A 19,884-nucleotide genomic window follows, 5' to 3' on the forward strand; every position below is an offset into this window, starting at 1 on the left:
TCTTCAAGTCTCCGTGCAGAGAGAGTACTCCCTTGGGTCTTGACATCTTGAGTCCTAAGTACACGTAGTACGGGATGGCCATAAATTTGGCTAATGCTGGTCTTTAGAGGATGGCATGGTACGATGTTTCGAAATCCGCTACCTCGAACCAAATGTATTCTGTCCAGTAGTATTCTTTGGTCCCAAAGGTAACTGGCAAAACCACCTATCCGAGGGGTACAGCTACGTTGCCCGGGACGATCCCATGGAACGGAGAGTTCGTTGGGATGAGCATATCGGTAACGTCGAGGCCCATCTTCTTCAGTGTCTTGGTGAACAGGATGTTGAGATCGCTACCACCGTTGATAAGTACTTTAGTAAGTCTAGTGACAACCAGGTCCAGGACGAGGAGATACCATCCTCGGTCTGAGAAACTAGTCCATTGGTCCTTCCTGGAAAAGGTAATTGGCACCTCGGACCATTTGAGGAATGTTGGCATCGCAGGTTCGATGGACATTATCTCTTGAAGAGTGAGCTTCTGGGACCGCTTAATAGTAATACCCGGGGTTCTGCCGAAGATGACATTGACGATGTTGGATGGGTTCTGTAACTTACCAATGTCACCATTGCCTTCATCTTCCTTGGTCTTGCCCTTGTCTTTGGTGCCAGATGGCTCTAGTAGGTCCTTCATGACTCTTTGTAGACTGAAACAATATATCGCAGAGTGTTTGTGGTATGGGTGTCATGGGCACTGTTTCTTCAGGAGCTCGTTGAATGAGGGCATGTCTTGATTCTTGCCACCACCTTTCTTGGACAACTGCGAAATTGTTGTCCCAGTATTGTTGGGACGATCGTTGTGGTTCTTGTCATTACGTTGGCCATTGTTCTGATTGTTGTTGTTCGGGCCCATGTTGCGATTGGACTCGAACCTTTTGATCTCTTTGTCTTCTTCATCTGTCCATGTCTGTACCATGATCTTGAGAGATTTGACATCAGTGGGGCATCTTCTGCCGAAGTCCTGGTACATCTGGCGGTCGTGGAGGCTGTTCTAGAAGCAGTCTATAACATCGCGCTCTGTGACATCCACGATTGTGGCCTTCTTGTTGAAGAAGTGACATAAGTAGCTCCGTAGGGTCTCGCTTTCTTATTGTTTAACTTGAGACACGCTGCATTTCCCTTGCATAGTTGTTGGTGAATGTTACCTTGAGGTCCTTCCACGAGTCGATGGAGTTCTTATCCAATGATTCGAGCCATATGAATGGCGCCGCCTCCATGCAGATGGAGAAGTAGATGACTTTGGTGTTGTCGTTTCCCCAAACTGCTTGTACTAACAGCAAGTAGCACCAGAACCATTGGGCTGTGTCTTGCTTGCCATCATACTTGGTGATGCCCAAGGGTTTGGGTAAAGTTGTCCTCCACACACATCTGGAGAAGGCCGGGAATCCATCGGTATCATCCCCTGGGTTTTCGACTTCTTGTTCACACTCGCGGTGTCGTCCATCCATGATGGTACGGGCATCACGGCTGGCGTTGATCTTGTTGTGGAGGTCTCCTACTGGGCGTCCAGGCTCTGGGTTAGTCCCACATTGGCCACGGCCTCCCGAGGGTCCTGCCCGACTACCTTCAGCTCCAGCTTGGCTTGGTCTGGTGCCTCCGAGTTGACTTGGTCTGGACGGAGGGCCTCTATGGCTGCTTCCATGTTGACTTCGCTGGGATGGGAAGCGTTGGACTAACTGTATCGAATTCTGCTGATTGAGTTGCTCGTACGTGAGTTCCGCCAGTTCATCCAACTATCTTGTGTACTTGGTCTGAGGCATCGCGCAGGTGATGAGATCAATAGACACGATGGTAGCTAGGGGAGTACGATGCCGACACGTTTGAACTGCTTCAAAGGCATTATACAAATTCTGCATTGGTAGGTCCGCTGCAAGGTGGCGGCGGCGCTCAGCTCTTGCGATGTTTCTTGCTCGTCGTCGAGTTCTTTGAGCTTCGGTCTCTTCTCCAACAACATTGGCGGTGAGCTCATCCGACGAGACGTCAGCCGGGTGATGGTCATGTCGTGGGTTTCTGTCCCGTTACTCTTCTTCTTCGTCCTCTTGTCCAGTAATGGCAACGAAGAGTTCTCGCTCTGGAGAGTGGCTTCCCGAGCTTGAAGTGATGACCTCCACGGTGCCACCTACCTCGTAGATGGGCGACAGAGGAGTTCCCTCTTGGTACGGGAGAGTATCGAGGTAGGCGATGAGGCGCGCATCGTCATCTTTGGCAAGAGTGGGTGGCTTCATGTTGGGCTAGTAGATGAATCTACATTGGTGAGTTGATGTGATTACCAGACCCTGCTGCGGACCTGATAAAGGAGTCTCCTCGTCTGAATCCGAGTAATAGTCGAGGTCCTCGATCATATCCGTATCGGATTGTGATCTGGACAGGGCAGCCTAATAAATAGTGGTCGTATTGCGGAGTCCGAACGGGAATCGACTCGAGTGGTAGTCCGACTCGCACGATGGCTTATGTGTCGGCTCGTGAAAGTCAATCCGACGGGCGGGAGAAGTCGAGTTGAATTCGGACTCGTCCCCCCAGCCTCTGACTAAGTCAAAAATTGAAAATTCATCAAAATTCTCGACAAGATCCTCCAGAGTTTGGCGCTTGAGCTTCATGGTTTGCTGCTTCTTCTCCGGGGTCGACGCAATGTGGCAGTGGAAATTTCCAGCGCCGTCTGCGACACAAACCTAGGAGCCGAAGACAAACGTCGCGCCTGCTTCCAACGCAACGATTGGCTTGATGATGACTTGTGCCATCAAGTTCGCCAGTGGATTCTCGGCGAGGTCCCATACCTGGCGCGCCAGCTGTTGGTGTTTAAACCCGGCAACCTACCGAGGGGGGTGCCCGAGTTAGAGTTTTGGTTAGTGGGGCTCATCGAGATTAGGAACTCAAAGGTAAACGCATACACATGATTTAGATAGGTTCGGATCGCTAAATTGCGTAATACCCTACGTCCTGTGTTGGTTGGATTGAATTGCTTTGGAGGGGGTACCTGCCTCACCTTATATTGCCGGGAGGAGTTCTACTCTTATTACAACGAGTACTTTCCTAATCCTCGACTAGTTCCTATCTTTCTATATAGACTACACCATCCTGCGTCATGGTCTCTATGTTAGATGTGTCTCAGTGTCCAACCCCATATTTAGGACTATCCAAACCTTCTGGTGGACTCATGGATGTATGTACGATAGGGTTCTCCTAAACGGCATATCAAAAATTCGGATTCAACATGGCCGAGGACTACGGCAGGGAGACCCGCTCTCACCACTACTTTTCATACTAGCAATTGACCCACCACACCGACTCCTATCAAAAGTAACTGATCTAGGGCTGCTCAGCAAACTGGGAGGACGGGTAGCACGATTCAGGGTGTCCATGTACGCCGATGATGTGGCAATTTTTCTCAAGTCAACTCGAGGTGACATTGAAAACATGACGGCAATATTGCGGTCCTTTGGGACAGTACCAGCCTACAAACAAACCTACAGAAAAGGAGCGTCATGCCAATAAGTTGCAGTAACATAGACCTTGACAACATTCTTGCGTCCCTTCCGGTCTTAGAACAAGATTCCCGCTCAAATACCTTGGATTGCTGCTATCAGTGAAACGACTCAAGAGAATGGAATTCGAACCCTAGTGGAAAAGGCGGCGGCAAAAATATCCGGGTGGTACGGACGACATCTAACCCAAGTAGGGCAGACGATCCTAACCAAATCAGTGTTGTCCAGCCAGCCGGTCTACCTCCTAACGGCCTTGAAGACGAATCAAGAAATCCTCGAAGAGCTCGACAAAATGTGCAAAAGATTCCTGTGGGCAGGTGATAGCGCTCTAATGGGAGGAAAATGTAAGGTCAACTGGATCCGAACTTGTCTTCCGAAGAAGAATGGAGGACTTGGAATCCTAAACCTTGAACGCTTTGTGAGAGCGCTTCGAGTGCGATGGCTATGGCATGAATGGACGTCACCACAAAAGGCTTAGATCGGCACTGAAACCTCATGCAACGACACCGATCGCCCGCTCTTCGCAGCATGCACAACAATCATGCTGGGGAATGGAGAAAAAACAAGCTTCTGGCATTCGGGGTGGATACAAGGCCGTCGGCCCAAAGACATTGCACCGAACCTGTATAGGATCTCAAGGAAAAAAGAAGAGGATAGTGGCGAAGGCGCTCAACAACAACGTCTGGATCAGAGACCTAAACCTTAGAGGTGGCCTCACCACAACTCACCTCGCGGAGTTTGTTACACTATGGAGTCTGCTATGCGCCATCCATTTAATCCCCGATCAACAAGATCGCATCGTCTAGAAGCTTACAGCACATGGTGAATACACTGCCACATCCGCATACAAGGCACGGTTCATCGGCTGCACAAAGGTGCCACGGAACGTTGTGCTGTGGAAAGCTTGGGCACCACCAAATGTAAATTCTTCGCATGGCTTGTCACCCAAGATCGAATATGGACTTCCGACAGACTAGCTCACAGAGGATGGGATCACTCACCATCATGCCCACTATGCAGACACATCGTGGAATCGACCCATCACATTCTAGCCGAGTGCAGATACACGAGGCGAATATGGAGCCTTACCGCGGAATGGACGGCGCAGCCGACAATACAACCCCAACAACGGCGCCCAAGTGAGAATGTGGCCCAATGGTGGAACAACATCACCACGATCCCTTCTGTTTCAAGAAAAGCGATGCGTAGCCTGGCTCTTCTAATCACCTGGGAGATATGGAAAGAGCGGAATGTGAGGGTTTTTAGACACCAAGAAACCTCTTCAACGGCCCTAATGGCAAAGATCAAAGACAAGTCTGCAGCGTGGGCATCGGCGGGCGTGAAGGACCTTGCCATCTTGATTACGCGCCTGTAATTTTTTCCTTTTTTTCACCTGCTAGCGGTTGTTTCTATCTTCTCTGGCAATAAAATAGGCACATTTTCGTGACCATTCATTAAAAAAAAGCGGTTGCGAATTCAGAGACACGCCAAGCGTACAGGCACAAATACAAGCGCAGGCAAAAGCAAGTTCCTCAGCCTCACCAAGCTAAGTTCAAATGATATGGGTAGAGTCTAATGTTGGAACGCAAAACTGGCTCTACTCGCTCTTTCTGCAAAGGAAAAATGCTAAAGAAAAGGAAACGAACTTGCTAAATCTTGCACGGCTCGTAGAGAATCTACAAGCAAAATTGTTCGGTTGTACTCTTCATCGTACGTTACAAATATAATGTGCGGATCACCAGCGACGATCCGGTGGGCAAGCCTGCGTTTTATGCAACTTTTGTATCACGACTAGCCGATGATTGGCGCTAGTATTCGGTGCCTTCAACCAGTAGGTTTGCAGAATGCGTTCGTTGCTCTCAATGTCATTGTTTTTTCCTTCTATTTTTCTCGTTTCCCTTGGGATGCACTGTATCGATTTATTTTTGAAACGGGATCTATGTAAAATTATGAATATCTATATACTCATATATGTTTGATAAGATCCAATTTAAGCATGGTTCACGTTGTCTTGGTCTGCGATGTATAGAAGACTGTAAATATCCAAAGAAAATACACCGTCGCACGACAAGGTTTCAGAAGCGCTTGATTATGCAGTCAGTTAAAAACTGCTCGTTCATACTTCTCTTAATACCTTGATCTCACAAGATTCGATCACCATTTTGAATGCGATACTTTGAATCGTTTCATATGGATATGAAACCTTTGCGTTCAAAATAAATGACTACTTTGTTTTTTAGGGAATTTGGACTATTTTTTTCTTAGAAATTCGACGGTACTTCATACTAGTCAGCACTCAGCAGCACCAGCTGGTGCAAAATTTGAACAGAAGAAAAACAGCAGAAGACACAAACACGGCCCTTGGGGGGAAATGGCCCATATACTAAGCCGTCCTTTAACAACACAAGGGCCATTCACGTCCACATCGGCCTGGCCCAATTTGAACTCCAGCCCATTTCGTTTCGCACGTTGGCGCTGCTCCATTCTCTGTGGCCTCTTCGCAATTTTGATTTGCGTCTGCTCACTCGCTCCTCCACGACGAGCTGACAACCACGATCGTGGCGGCGGCGGCGGCGGCGGCCTGCGAGTTGCTACGCTACTGACCTACCTAGGGGGGACGCTACGCCGCGCAGACGCCGGAGGTCTTTTTGGTAGAGTCTCTTTCCCCTACTTCCTTATCTCCTTCGATTCGGGACCAAATTTGTACCTGTGGGAATATAGAGCTGCGATTCTCAATTAGCTTGGCGAACTATAGTATGGTGTTATCGCCTTTCGCTTGGCTCTTTTACGAACTTCAATGGTTCTGAGGTGCACATAGTGTTAAGGTGTATTGTTCTGTGGAGTTGGCTGGGGGCATGCAGGGAAGGTGTTTGTGGAAATGACAGAATGGGATGTCTATTTTCGGTTCCATGTAGGGCTTTGCCATGCTGGGATTTTCTTGAGTTTTGAGATGTAAGAAGCACTGTAGTCATCTGTGCTTCATATCTAATGATTCTGAGGGTGAATAGGTTGACTAGTGCGCAACTGTCTATCGCCATAGGTTTGATGATGTTAAGCTCGATACAAGTTCTTTGCTTGTTAGTGTTTGTCTGTTAAAAACCACTTTGCGTTCTCCAAGAATCCAGTGTGATGAGGAATGAATGCATATCATGAAAGATCACTCAATAGACTATGCTTATATCATGTTCTTCATTTGCCAGGATTTATTTAGCCACCCTGCCCTTCTCGATTTTGTCCACCAATTAAGTTATTGCTATACACATCCTAAGGATTTGTGCTCTTTATAAGCAGATAGCCACTCTAAAATGGTGAAACTTGCTGACTGCTGCAGATGACATTATTTTGTCAGCTGATAATTGTGTATATTTTTGTCAGTCAACTGACTTTTCTTGTTTCTCTCTTTGTCCTTGCACCAGCATCAAGCTGCTGTGAGATGGACATCTTTTATCAATGCAAGGATATCGTCAAGATCCAGAAGTTTCGACGTATAGCGTCCTATGCTGGATTTTACTGCTTCAGTACCCTCATTACCTATGCCTACACAAGCAACACGTATGTCACAGCTGAATCACCTCTCTTGTACATGTTTACAGAACTCCACGCTTCTTGTTCTTAGTATTTCCTGTCTGAGCTTATTGTAGGACAAGGGCTGGGATTTCTAGAGCTGACCAGTACTATGCTTCCTACCCTGCTGGTACTGAATTACTAACTGATACGGCAAAGGTATGGATGTGGGTGCTGAAATTTGTTTTGATTATCTATAACCACAAATCTATGCAAGTCTGAATATATAGTATCTAGATGTCAGAAGTATCAATTTCGTTTCTCTCATGTATCAAATGATCGCTTATGGAGCAGTAATGTTTGATTTCATCTGGTTGTTCGCAGCTTTACAAGGCGGCATTAGGTAATTGTTTCGAAATAGATGACTGGGGCCCAATAGAATTCTCCATCATGACAAAGCATTTTGACCGGCAAGGCAAACCACCATATGCCTACCATGCTGTAAGTTCTAATTTAACTGCCCTCTTGCCTTTCATTTAGTGAATCCTATAATCATGCTTAGCGTTCGCAGGTTTTTATTTTATCTGGAGAAAACACTTTTGTCCATATTGATCTGAATATCGCTTCCTGTGACTATTTGCATGCCTTATATCTACGTCTACTTTTTGTCAGCAATATATGGCGCACCTCCTCTCTCATGGGCAGCTCGATGGAAGCGGTTGAACTCATGACGTGTTTTACTTGAAATTTGGGAGGCTCAACTGTAGTTCCTAGGTTAAAGCATTGTAATACTGGCATCCTCAGTAAAATGAGGTTGCACTGGATTGTATCTTGTACGAAAGGATGTGTTGCTGACATGTTGAGCATAGCTGGCTCGTGAAATGATGTCAGAATTGCAAAACACAGCTAGATTCCGAATTTTGGTCCAGTGTACCAGTCTGTGCGAGTATTTCTGTGAAGAAAAAGAAGAGCATGATACTGCCCAGTTGTACCATTGATCTTGCCCTTTGGGCCATTTTACATTATGATCTTTGAACTGCAGTACGTACGTGGCTCTCGGAGTGCCAAAACATTGTTGAGCAGCCCATGTGTCGCCTAGGAAGCCACCTGTTTCTTGGCAAGTTGGCAATTGGCATGCGTGCCTGCGAGTTAATGTGCAGTCGTCGTTCTAGAGAGCTACGCATACATACTTGGTCATGAGGTACAGTGGTTCTAGAGAGCTACGCACACGTACATGCTTGGTCACGAGGTAGCTTGCATTCTTGAATATAAGGACAACATAGCGGTCGCAAACTCGCACTGGGCCCGTTCTTTCTCCCCCGTTTTACTGCTGCCTGCTGGTATAGATGCACACAAAAAGCGCAAACCTTCAGGCAAATTCACGAGATAATTTCGAGTAATCATCGCCTTCTACGTTCTAGCTTTTACTGAGAAATGTACTGCAAAATCCAAAAGAAATTAACCATGACAACATCCACACGCAACATGTGCACGCAAGTTAGCAATCGATCTAGCAAAAAACCCAGCGCAACGCCATGGGCGTCGTCGGACGAGCACGGACCGCCGATCGGGAGCAGCTGCCGCGTGCTTAGCCTAGCTAGCCCTCTTGTACGCCAGAGCACCCTCGTCGACGTCGCGCGCCGAGCGGCAGAGCAGCGCGCCGGGGCCCGCCGCCGGCGCCACCTTGCCGCCGCGGGGCGGGGGCGCGGGTGCGGGCGCGGCCGGGAGCCGCCGGCCGGAGCTGTCGTAGTGGATGGCGCCGGGGAAGTCGAGCGGCTTGCAGCGCTCCCCCATCAGGATCGCCCGGCGCCACAGGCCGCCCTCCTCCTCCTCGCCGGAGTCGCCGGAGTACTCCTCCTGGTGATCGTCGGCCGGCACGAGCTGCCTGCGGTCCCCGCGCGGCCGCCGCGCGCGGAGGAGGCGGCGCGTCGCGCGCGAGACGCGGCGGGCGCAGGCGGCCACGGCGCTCGACACCTTGCTGAGGAGACCCGGCATCGATCGACGGTGGCGGTGGTCGGTGGTGTGGTGTGGTGTGGTGTGGGCACTCACCTCGCCTGGCTGTAGGCGGCTGTAGCAGATGAGGCAGAGATCATCAGGGTGGGGCAGGACTCAGGAGACTTGGAATTGAAAATCTACTGTATATTTTTCTTGGGGGTGCTTATTTATTGATAGAGTAGGCTTGAAATTAATTGAGTATCCCCTAGGATAACGAGAATCCAAAATCTTGCCATTTTATAAATGACCAGCATTTAATAAGTTGCTACTGACTGTTCGGAATCTTGAGGTAAAAAATCTTCAAGAAACACAAGTCAGTAGAAAACTCAATCGGTGGAGCAGAGATATATTGTCCTTTGCAAAATCTACTGGAGATCCTACTATGTTAAATTGGTACTTAAAAGTGGTGTACATACCGTGCAACTGTCCTAACACCCTGTTTGGAAACCTTGTGCTAAACTTTAGCACAGTGCTAAACTTTAGCACCCTGAAATAGAGTGCTAAAGTTTAGCACTTGGGGTTGTTTTGGATACAGTGCTAAAGTTTAGCACCTTGGGTGAGAAATGACTACATTGCCCTCATTTATGACTGGCTTGGGGAAAAGTGGAGAGGAGAGAGAGAGGGGACAGTTAGGGAAAAAGTAGGCTTGTGGACCACTTTTAGCACCCATTAACACCTTTTAGCATCCCTTGGATGTGCTAAATAAAATAAGGGTGCTAAACTTTAGCACTCACCTTTTAGCACCCCTGTTTGGGAGTTCAAGTGCTAAAAGTGGGGTGCTAAAGTTTAGCACCCCTTTCCAAACACCCCCTAAAATATCATCTGAAATATTGGCAGTGCCAACAAAAGTTAGTCTTGTTTGCATTTTTGAAAAATGTGTAACCACGGTCCATGGCAGTGAAATTATTACACTCATCTTGTCGCTCAATTTACTGTATTGGGGATTACAAAAAACTGCGGGGCTACTGCTTCCACCGCCACCACCTGGCTTCCACGTCACTCACACCTCCTCAATCCACCTCTAGACGGGCCTTCACAGGCCATGAAAGCCCACGGCGACTTAATCGGTTCCCAAAGCCCAGTTCCCCTTTCTCGCGTCGTGGACTCGTGGTGTGTACTACGGCCGTACCGGGAAGCTTTTCGTCCCACTTCTCTTGCCGGCGCCGCGGAAATTGCGGCGGCCGGCGGCGGAGCCTTCGGAGCCCGAGCCTGTCTGCGAGAGGGAGGCGACGACGTCCGGTGGTGGAGGTTTGTTCTGTTCTGTGTGCCTCCACTCCCATCCTCCTTTTCCTTCGCCACCTCCTCGTCCAGTGCTCGAGTTTGGACTTCAGAGCTGATGCCCCAAAGCCAAAGAGTTTATTAAAATGAAATCCTCCTGCCTTTTGGAATTCACGTGGAGTTGTGTAACCATAACTCGGCACGTGGTTTCAGTTCTAGGGTTCTCAGAGGAAAGAATCGGTAGATGTATTGGCGTTCAGTAGGCATGTGGGAGAGGTGTTTGTGGAAATTCCCCAGAGAAATCCTCCTGCAGTTTTCAATTTTCACTGCGTGCTTTCGTTACATTATCATATTAAAGATTGAATTTATGTGAAATGCGAGCTGGATCAGCTGATATGTTGAATCAATGTGACACTGACACACGGTGGTGAGCCTAGTGAATATATGAAATACTGAATAAGGATTGGGGACCGGAATGCGCCATTTGGTATTTTGGTTATTTGATAAAAAAACTGCGTAATTTTTTATAGGATTATAGAATGGCTAACTTCTAAAATTGGAATCTCATCCTTGTATAGGTTCTGCAGATTGGTTTAGTTGTGATAACTTCTCTGGGAGCTGGTTACCTGTTGTATGAGCATGCCGCCATAGGTGTTGTAGCAGAAATGCTTAACCAAAATTCAATGCAACATGAAGGAACATGGAAAACCTTGGTAATGTTGTCACCATTTTCTCATCCTGTAAGCATCTGGTCTAAGCAACAAATAACAATTATAAACATTCCTTGGTTAGGTGGACTTTTGCTTTTTGTGCATGTCCATGTAGTATTCTGTGCCTTCTCAAGAAACTATGCTCAACGTCATAAAAAGAAAAGAAACTATGCTCATATTATTGCTTAACTTGCTGAGCTTTGTGGAGATGCAGACACCCTTTTCACTTTGATTGCATGTTGTTGGGACTAGCAACGTGGGATTCAGTACAAGTAGTTTAAAATACTGATTCTTTTGCTGACTTAGCATGACTTTCAATATTATGTTACACGCAGTTTCCTGTCACCTTGTTATTCTGTAGAGTAGAGCTAAGTTTGTGTCTAACTGATGCCCCCTCCTCTGAAACCAGCATTGAGCTGTACAAAGAATGATATGTTTTTATCAATGTGAGGTGAATCTCCTGATGTGTTGAATGAAATCAATGCGGCAATCTGGTGAGTATAGTGAATAGCGATTGGGGGCCAGACATGATTTCTCAGAGCAATGGCTGAGACAGCAAAGTTCATATTAGATTTGGCCATGTGGGGTGCATCGTTGATCGTTTCATACTTTGGTTATTTCATAAAAATCTGTGTAGTTGTTTATAGGATTAGGGAATGATAATTGATGAAATTGGAATGTCATTCTTGCAAAGATTCTGCAGATTGATTAAGTTTGACAGAGCTCAGGGAGGTCATCACCTGTTTGTGCACACAGCCAGAGGTGTAGAAGAAATGCTTAACCAAAATACAATGCAACGTGTAAGAACATGAAAACGTTGGTAATGCCACAACCATTTGCACAACCTGTAAGCATCCAATCTAAGTAACCGATATCAATTGTAAACTGTCTAATGGTGAGGTGGTCCTTTGCTTTTCTGTTGCATGCCCATGTAGTATTCTGTGATCTTCAGAAGAAACTATGCTCAAATTGTTGCTTTGCTTGCCAAGCTTTGTGATCTTATGGAGATGCAAATGATTTGCCTTTGTCAATTTGATTGAACGGTATTGGGACTAGGACCTCGGGATTTAGTATAAGTAGTTTAAGATACTGAATCTTTTGTTGATTACTTAGAATGACTTTCAATATTATACTGCATGCAGCTTCATATTATCTTGCTATTCTGTAGAGCTTGGTTTGTGTCAAACTGATGTTCCTTTCCCCTCTGAACTAGCATCAAGCTGAAGTGAGATGGATCTCTTTTATCAATGTAAGGAGGTCCTAAAGATCCAGAAGTTTCGGCGCATGGTTTCCTATGCTGGATTCTACTGCTTCACCACCCTCATTACCTATGCTTACACAAGCAATACGTATGTCACTTCTGAATCTTATTACCTATCTTTTTACAATTCCATAACCTCATTACTTGTTCAATTGTTCTCACATGCCGGTATGCTCTGCTTGAGCTTTTCACAGGACAAGGGCTGGGATCTCGAGAGCAGACCAGTATTATGCCTCATACCCTGCTGGTACTGAGCTCCTAACTGACACTGCAAAGGTGTGGAATCTGAATATACGTCTTGTTATTAATACGTACACGAGCTTCTGTAAATGTCAATGATATGCAGATGTTAGAAGTACATCAACAACAACATAACCTTTCGGTTCCAAGTAAGTTGGGGTAGGCTAGAGTTGAAACCCAACAAGAACCACAAATCAGGGTTCGAGCACATGAATAGCTGTTTTCCAAGCACTCCTATCCAGGGCTAAATCTTTGGGTAGATTCTATCCCTTCAAATCTTCTTTTATTGCCTCTTCTCATGTCAATTTTGATCTTCCTCTGTCTCTCTTCACATTACTATCATGCCTTAGGGTTCCACTACGCACCGGTGCCTCCGGAGGCCTTCGTTGGACATGTCCAAACTATCTTAACCGGTGTTGGATAAACTTATCTTCGATTGGTGCTACCCCTAACCTATCACGTATATCCTCATTCCGGACTCGATCCTTTCTCGTATGACCACAAATCCAACGCAACATACGCATTTCCGCAACACTTATCTACATGTCATCTCTTTTTATGCAGATGTTAGAAGTGCTTTTTTTTTATTTCCTGTGCCAACTTGCACGAGGAGAGGTTCTGATTTTATTTTGTGCTTGCAGCTTTACAAGGCTGCATTAGGTAATTGTTTTGAAATAGATGACTGGGGTCCGATCGAGTTCTCCATCATGGCAAAGCATTTTGACCGGCAAGGGAAACCACCCTATGCGTACCATGCTGTAAGGATTTACCCACTTGTCTTTCATTCACTGCTTGCTATACATGCTTTGATGCTTACCATCCACAAATTTATATTTTATCAGAAGGAAACGCCCAAGTTCATATGTTTGTTTGGATATATTCTTGCTGCTCAGTATACAAGTTTGATATCTACTTTTGTTCTGTGTTTTTCAGCAATATCTGGCACACCTCCTATCCCATGGGCAACTCGACGGAAGCGGTTAAATGCAGGATGTTTGGTGGTAGCATCATTGCAACTAGAATTTCACTAGATCTTGTACAAAAATGTCGTCTTGCTAGAACACTGATGTCAGACCACGTCAGTCAGCAAATTGCAGAACTGAAATCAGATACAGATTCTGAAATTTAGACCGTCAACTGGTACGATATCAGTGCCAAATTTGCACGTGTCACGCAACAATTTCTGAAAAAACATGACGCTGTCCTGTTGGAGCATTAACTGCGTCCTTTTGTTGTTGAATAAGACTCTGAATGCCAAGGCATGTGTTGGTTCGTGCGCCGTTGTTTGGAGAAATAGCCTTACGTACTCGTACTGATAATTCAGTGTTGCAAAGACTGTTCTTTGGGCCGTACTACCATGGATCTCTAACGAACTGGTCGCCGGTTCGCTTCGGCAACTTGTGCCCGGCTCATAAACGACAGGGAACGTCATGACCTACTACGTATCTAGACAGAGAAGCTAAGATGAATAGTAATTTAGGACAAAGTGAGTATATGAATTAGCATGATAATAACACCCTGTATAATTCTTTTCCTCAAAGAAGAATTAGCATAATTATTCAAAAAAATTAGCATTCTATGTACTAACTCAAACTAAGAAACTAGGGCATAATATGATCTATGACGGCATTAGGAAAAACATCAAAGAATTTACACAAGCAAAGCCACACACATGCACGCCAAGATCATCCGATCAAGAACGCCACCATGGCATCAGCAAATCGGTGCATTGATGGGTAGCAGTCAGCTAGGAGCACCTAGCTGGCTTTCCTGACCGCCGTGACGACGGCCTCGTCGACGGCGTCCGACGAGCGGCAGAACAGCGCCCCCGACGCCTTCCTGCTGCCGCAGCGCGGCGACTCGAGCCGCCGGCCGAAGCTGTCGTAGTGGATGGCGCCGGGGAAGTCGAGCGGCTCGCACCGCCGCCCCATCAGGATCGCCCGCCGCCACAGCGCGCCCTGCTCCTGCCCGCCGTCCTGGCGATCGCCACCACAGCCGCCGTCGGCTGGCACGAGCTGCCTGCCGAGGCAGGCGCTGCCGCCCCGACGGAGCCGCCGCGCGCGGAGGAGCCGGCGAGTGAAGCGGCGCGCGTAGGCGGCCACGGCGATGGACACTTTGCTCAGGAGGCCGGTGGCCATGGTCGATGGTTCGTCGTGGTCGGTGGTGCAAACGGAAAGTGCAACGGAATATAGCAATCTCCTGGGGAGGGTTCTCGTTATATTTATTTATTGATGGGGTGCCAGAAATCAACTCAAACCAAATCTCTCCCGCAAAAAATGTATCAAAATTCCATGCGCTGCAGATGGTTTCTCTGTTTAATAAGTCGAATTGAGCATTATTGCAAAAGATTTGGTATCTATAGACATGGAAAAAGAGACCCTTCTCGTAGGATCTGATACGGCACAGGGTATAAATTGGCACCAAGAAAATGTTGGAGGTGTTGTATTCGGTATTCCAGTTGTTGTGTGACGACGACCAAGCAACATAAGAACAGGAATAGACGTACTTAGGGACAATGTAACAATTAGAGTGGGGGAAAACTCATCGGTTATTGTCTTATTGATTGATCGGGGGAAACAGTAGAAAACAAAAAACTTATCTTATGTGTGGACGATGTGTGTTGGTAACCTATGCTTTATCAATGAAATAGACACACTCTTGTGCTTGTTCGTTCAAAAAAAGATGTGCATTGGTAAGGGTTTCTATCCCTTCTCTCTTTTTCTTAGAACAGTGATATTTTGATTTCCTGCGTGTTTGAGGGGAGGAAATAAACGAGTAGAAATGAACCGAGATAACTATTTCGTTTCACCTGGTTGCTAGCCACCGCCTCTTCCTTTTGAGGCAAATTTCGGTACTCAGGCAGGAGTTGCTCTTACTACTGTGAATTTGCGATTGCTAATGCTAGTGTTGGGAGGCGATTCCAACATGAATTGGATATCTCTGCGTTCAGGAGGGGAATCAAAGTGGAAGTCGCATATGAACCAGAATTTGTTTTTGTACACATTTATCAATAGGAATATTATGAAAGTAGAGGTGCCGTATGAACCTGAGAATTGTACACACAAAAAAAATATCTGAAATTTTTAGATCACGTCTGTTAGAAAATGAAAAAGGTAATATGATCCAGATTTTTCACGTCATATTAGTTACGAAAACGAGTGGACTAGTTTATCTGCCAAAGTTCGTACCTGCAGGGGTGTGACTCTACATTTTTTCCAGACAACAGTGTAGCCCATTTGTGAGCCACAAAACAGGGTTCAAACAGAAGCGTAAAGAGTTCTGAAATTTGGACGAAATGGACAGAGATATCCAAATACAAATCGAAGTATCCGGAGATTTGAACATTCTAATCAAGAGAGAGATCACACAATCGGTAGAATTTATTAGGCTTAAGGAACTCTGCATGTGTTCCTTCCACCTTCAAAGGCAAGGAACTCGGCATGGCTCCTGAATATTCTGATTTCAACCACCATCTTCAGAGGAAAGAAACATTTCTAATTTAGCGCCGTTTTTAACACCAGCTTTTTAACACTGCTCTTTTCAAACTTAGCACCATTTCAGACATCAGCTTATAATAGTGGAAGGTTTCCATATGCAGTGTATATAATGGAAGATTTATTGAGCTGCTAAAATAATGTGAATTTTGAGATCAGACTTACTCTCTCACGAGCTGCTAAAAACTTAAAAGATTGAATATCTATATCCATCCAGGAGCAGAGGCCGGGAGTGATCTTAGTGATTGTACCACCTATTCACCTCGGTATAATTGTCTAAGATTAATAAAGCTTCTTCTGGGATCAGCGGAGTTATCTGGTCTAAAAGCTTCAATGCTGCTCTATTTCTTCACCCCTGCTAAGATTGTTAACAGCCAATGAACATGTGGCACCCAATTTTATGACAACCTTGGTGGCTTCTCATAATTCATCACATTTAGGCCTCCTTTAGAACGGAGGAAAAACATAGGAAAGATGTAGGATTCCCATTCATATGGATTGAGTCACTGTAGCGCCCTTTGGTACGCAGGAATTGCTCACAGGAAAAATGGAGGAAACTTTCCTTTGCATTCGATTCCAGAGGAAATCCACAAGAAAAAAACATCCACTCAGACCTCATTGTTTCTTGACTTGTGCGGAGGATCGAGGCAAATCGCTTGCCAGGTCGTCATTAGGCACTGGACAAGAATACGAACAAACATGAACTATCGAACAAAGACCAATAACAAACATGAACTAGAACAAGCATGAACACAGATTTGCATGTGACATGAAATCTGACAAGAAATTTGTCAAAAAAATAAAACCCCAGAGCAATTAAAAAATGGCAAAACTTCTTTACAGATGATTAGATGAACTGCATCACGGAGACACGGATCCAATTTTAGGCAAGCCAGAGCCAGATTCCGTCTCCTACTAGAGCCACAGGCCCACAGCTAGATCTCCCACACATTGCAGTAGACGGGGCCTCCACATCCTCACCTTGGACTGCTCACACATTGCAGTAGATGGAGCCTCCAGCCTCCACATCCTCACCTTGGACTGCTCGCTGCTCATCCAGAGCTTGCCGCGGCCGCCGGGAGCTCCGCTCAGTTTGCTGCTTGCCCACTCGCCGCCGCTAAGCCAACTCTCTTGAGCTGTGGTGCGTAGAGATTAGAGAGGGGCATGTGGAGGGATGGGAACGGATGGACAGAACACTAGCCACTAGTAAAAAGAACGGAGAAGATGACTCTGTCTCAGGCTTTTCATTTTTTTATAATACTGTTGTTTAGGGATATATAAGAGCACGGTCACCTCTCTCATCAACTTTACACACACTATTGTTTCCTGCATTTATCCTATGGTTCATCCAACAGCTTGTTCTTGTAAAATTCCTATGTTTTCCGATCCTTTGTTTTGCATATGCATTCCTATCCTATTCCCACGTTTTTCCTATTCCTATATTTTTTCAATCCTGCATTTCAAAGGGGGCCTTAAATGACTTGTAACGCTAGAATGTGATACGAGGTATGAAACCAATATCCATTCTTATTTCCGATTGCTCTGATATTTCAAATGATCTAGGTTTGAAATCTATCATATGCTGCTCTTACTTCTCAGATCCAGAACAATTGCATACTACTGCGACATTTTGTTTCAGTTAACAGTAATATACTTTTGGTGTGTTATAGGTCCCATGTAATAAGCACACAAGGACGAAACTCTCCTACATCTCCGTCTTCTTGATTGCAAGATCATAGTCTATATCTAAAAATTACACCCATGCTTACCCTTCCTACAGGTCTTGCTGCGAGTCGTTTCGACGTCCCCTGCTTCCTTTCAACAAGATCTCCAGGCTCCGCATCACTTTCTACAGCGCTCCTTCTGTGCATCCTCTGCATCTAGCCCAAGAGCAGCCCTCATAGTCTGAAGCTGGTTCTCCTTCCGTGCCGCAGCTTGGTGGCTCTGAGTGTCTGTGAACCTGAGAAGAATTACCATCTTGTGAGGGGGAAATTGGAGTACCACATACAAACAGAACAGCAAACGAATTAACACATAATCTGCTATACACATGTAAGCAAAATGGTGTGCCAACTTGTCAGAAACTATTATTGTACAGCACATCAGAGACAGCAATCGAATGAACATTTGAGCACAAGGTACAAACGCAGACGGAACTAAAATTTAACCAACAATTTCAATTCAGCTGCATAATTCGAAACCCAACATGAAGGTACATTATTTCTACAAATCACAACGCTCTCTACCATCCTCTGGTGCGTATGCAATTGAACACTAATTGAGGATATATCAGAACTGGTAAAATCAAAAGGGTAACATATTAACAAGAAAGGAACTTCTCACGGCCATACCCTTTGCCCTGGGAACGAGGCCCACCTTCCTCCGCCGCCGCCTCGATCTCGGCGGCCTTGCGCGCCTCCCCGACGCGCTCCTTGATCTGGGCCTCCGTGTACCCATGCTCCTCGAGCGCGTCCCTCAGCACGAGCAGCCGCAGCTCCACCTGCCGCTTCCGGTCGTGCTCCAGGATGTCCTTGTTGGGCTTCCGCGTCCTCTCGAGGACGGAGCCGGTGTGCGGAGGGTTGGGGGTCCCGTAGCCGCCAGCCGCGGCGGCGGAGGAGGAAGAGGGCCGGGGCTTCGCGAGGAACTTGCTCGCCTGGACGTGCCCGCTCGTGCCGGACCCCCGCGGGGTCTGCAGCCCGATGCCGTTGTACATGGCGGCGGCGGTTGGACGGGGGTGGTGGCCTTGCGCCGGCGCGGCGAGGAAACCCTAGCTTGGGCTGGGTTCAGGCGAGTCAGGCTCGACGGCGTTTCGGTTCGGACGCCCAATTCGGACGTGGCGTGGCGACGGGGATGAAAAGAGGTTGCCTCCGGGTTCGTGGGGCCCGCAACAAGGCCAGTTTGCAGTCTGTTTCATCTGCAACTGCAAGTGCGTTGCCTTCTCAAGAAACATGGAAAATGAGACGCCAGCAAGTTCTTGAATCCTTGCATAGCCGCTTTTTCGGCGTATCATCTCACAAATGGTCGAATGGAGAGGCAAGTACCCTTTTTTTGAGCCAACCGCACATGCTGTTGAACATCTGATGGAGGATCGCTGCTTGGTTCACACAATCCTCCAAAGTAGTTTGTATGAAAAAACTTGAGGATTATTGCTATGCATTTCACATTACAAGAGGAGCCTAACCAATTTTACATAACACTCCTTCCGTTCCAAATTGTAAGTCGTTTTGACTTTTGTAGGCCTAGACATACACTATATCTAGATGCATAATAATATTTATGAACCTAGAAAAGCTAAAACGACCTATAGTTTGGAACAGAGGGAGTAATTAATATGCATCATACCAGCATGAAAGAATGTTCTGGTTGAACCAAATATCTGCTTGATACAGTTCCTGTCAGTCCCTCTAGATCAATGGACTGATGATGGGATCAACTCCATGGTAGAAGTTGATGGAAACTCTTACACCAATGCTATATATGCTTGCGAATTCTTATAAAAAATAGTATGCTAACTAATAGTATGCTAACTAAGAGTGACTAAACTAGCCATTCAGTTTTAAATACGAGAAGCTGTCTTTTGCCTCAAACACTATACGCAGTCTACAAGTTCATTAATTAATGAGCTTGACGACCAACCAAACTATAAATAAAAGGACTTTCTATGCAATTAAAGCCATGCTTTGATCACTAGCCTGATATAGGAACTGCTAAACACTGGTAGTTTTGCAATCGCTTCGAGCCTTAGATAGAAGTATGAGCCGCAAGACTTCATGATACCGACTCTCGGAAATATATGGACAACGATGCCTCATTCTGATAGTTTCAACACTGAGGTAAGTCTGATTTGATCTGGAATTATAAATTTCGCTATGTAAGAATGATGACCTTTTTGTTTTATATATGTTCCAGGCTGGCATGGTTGAGTTCAATGCAATACTATAAGT

General features: G+C 46.2%; 4 protein-coding genes across 8 annotated transcripts; 2 read left to right on the forward strand and 2 right to left on the reverse strand.

The window, feature by feature from the left end:
* Positions 1 to 5,982: 5,982 nt before the first annotated feature.
* Positions 5,983 to 8,066, forward strand: LOC117855684 (uncharacterized). Its single transcript, XM_034738065.2, has 5 exons — positions 5,983 to 6,169; positions 6,935 to 7,070; positions 7,160 to 7,241; positions 7,407 to 7,523; positions 7,695 to 8,066. Exons 2-5 carry the CDS (start codon positions 6,952 to 6,954, stop codon positions 7,743 to 7,745), a joined length of 369 nt encoding a protein of 122 aa, XP_034593956.1. The 5' UTR covers positions 5,983 to 6,169; positions 6,935 to 6,951; the 3' UTR covers positions 7,746 to 8,066.
* Positions 8,067 to 10,088: 2,022 nt separating this feature from the next.
* On the forward strand, positions 10,089 to 13,708 carry LOC117854620 (uncharacterized). Of its 3 annotated transcripts, none has more exons than XM_034736851.2 (6): positions 10,089 to 10,265; positions 10,814 to 10,975; positions 12,159 to 12,294; positions 12,401 to 12,482; positions 13,088 to 13,204; positions 13,380 to 13,708. In XM_034736851.2, exons 3-6 carry the CDS (start codon positions 12,176 to 12,178, stop codon positions 13,428 to 13,430), a joined length of 369 nt encoding a protein of 122 aa, XP_034592742.1. In that variant the 5' UTR covers positions 10,089 to 10,265; positions 10,814 to 10,975; positions 12,159 to 12,175; the 3' UTR covers positions 13,431 to 13,708. The 3 variants fall into 3 exon arrangements, with proteins under 3 accessions (XP_034592742.1, XP_034592741.1, XP_034592739.1); XM_034736850.2 differs by having other exon boundaries at positions 10,814 to 10,948; XM_034736848.2 differs by lacking the exon at positions 10,814 to 10,975 and having other exon boundaries at positions 10,091 to 10,265.
* A 237-nt stretch (positions 13,709 to 13,945) lies between these two features.
* LOC117854619 (uncharacterized) lies at positions 13,946 to 14,807 on the reverse strand. The gene has a single exon (XM_034736847.2). The coding sequence runs from the start codon at positions 14,582 to 14,584 to the stop codon at positions 14,204 to 14,206; it is 381 nt and encodes a 126-aa protein (XP_034592738.1). The 5' UTR covers positions 14,585 to 14,807; the 3' UTR covers positions 13,946 to 14,203.
* Positions 14,808 to 16,010: 1,203 nt separating this feature from the next.
* On the reverse strand, positions 16,011 to 18,971 carry LOC117858449 (pre-mRNA-splicing factor CWC21). Of its 3 annotated transcripts, none has more exons than XR_004640967.2 (3): positions 18,292 to 18,971; positions 17,710 to 17,900; positions 16,011 to 16,617 (listed from the first exon to the last, which is right to left on the reverse strand). XR_004640967.2 is itself a non-coding variant. In XM_034741519.2 (2 exons), the coding sequence occupies exons 1-2, from the start codon at positions 18,651 to 18,653 to the stop codon at positions 17,783 to 17,785; spliced, it is 480 nt and encodes a 159-aa protein (XP_034597410.1). In that variant the 5' UTR covers positions 18,654 to 18,963; the 3' UTR covers positions 17,501 to 17,782. The 3 variants fall into 3 exon arrangements, 1 of the variants encoding a protein (XP_034597410.1); XR_004640966.2 differs by lacking the exon at positions 16,011 to 16,617 and adding an exon at positions 16,646 to 17,076 and having other exon boundaries at positions 18,292 to 18,953; XM_034741519.2 differs by lacking the exon at positions 16,011 to 16,617 and having other exon boundaries at positions 17,501 to 17,900; positions 18,292 to 18,963.
* Positions 18,972 to 19,884: the final 913 nt, after the last annotated feature.

Source organism: Setaria viridis, chromosome 5 (assembly GCF_005286985.2).
Source record: "Setaria viridis chromosome 5, Setaria_viridis_v4.0, whole genome shotgun sequence".
NCBI classification, from domain to species: Eukaryota; Viridiplantae; Streptophyta; class Magnoliopsida; order Poales; family Poaceae; genus Setaria; species Setaria viridis.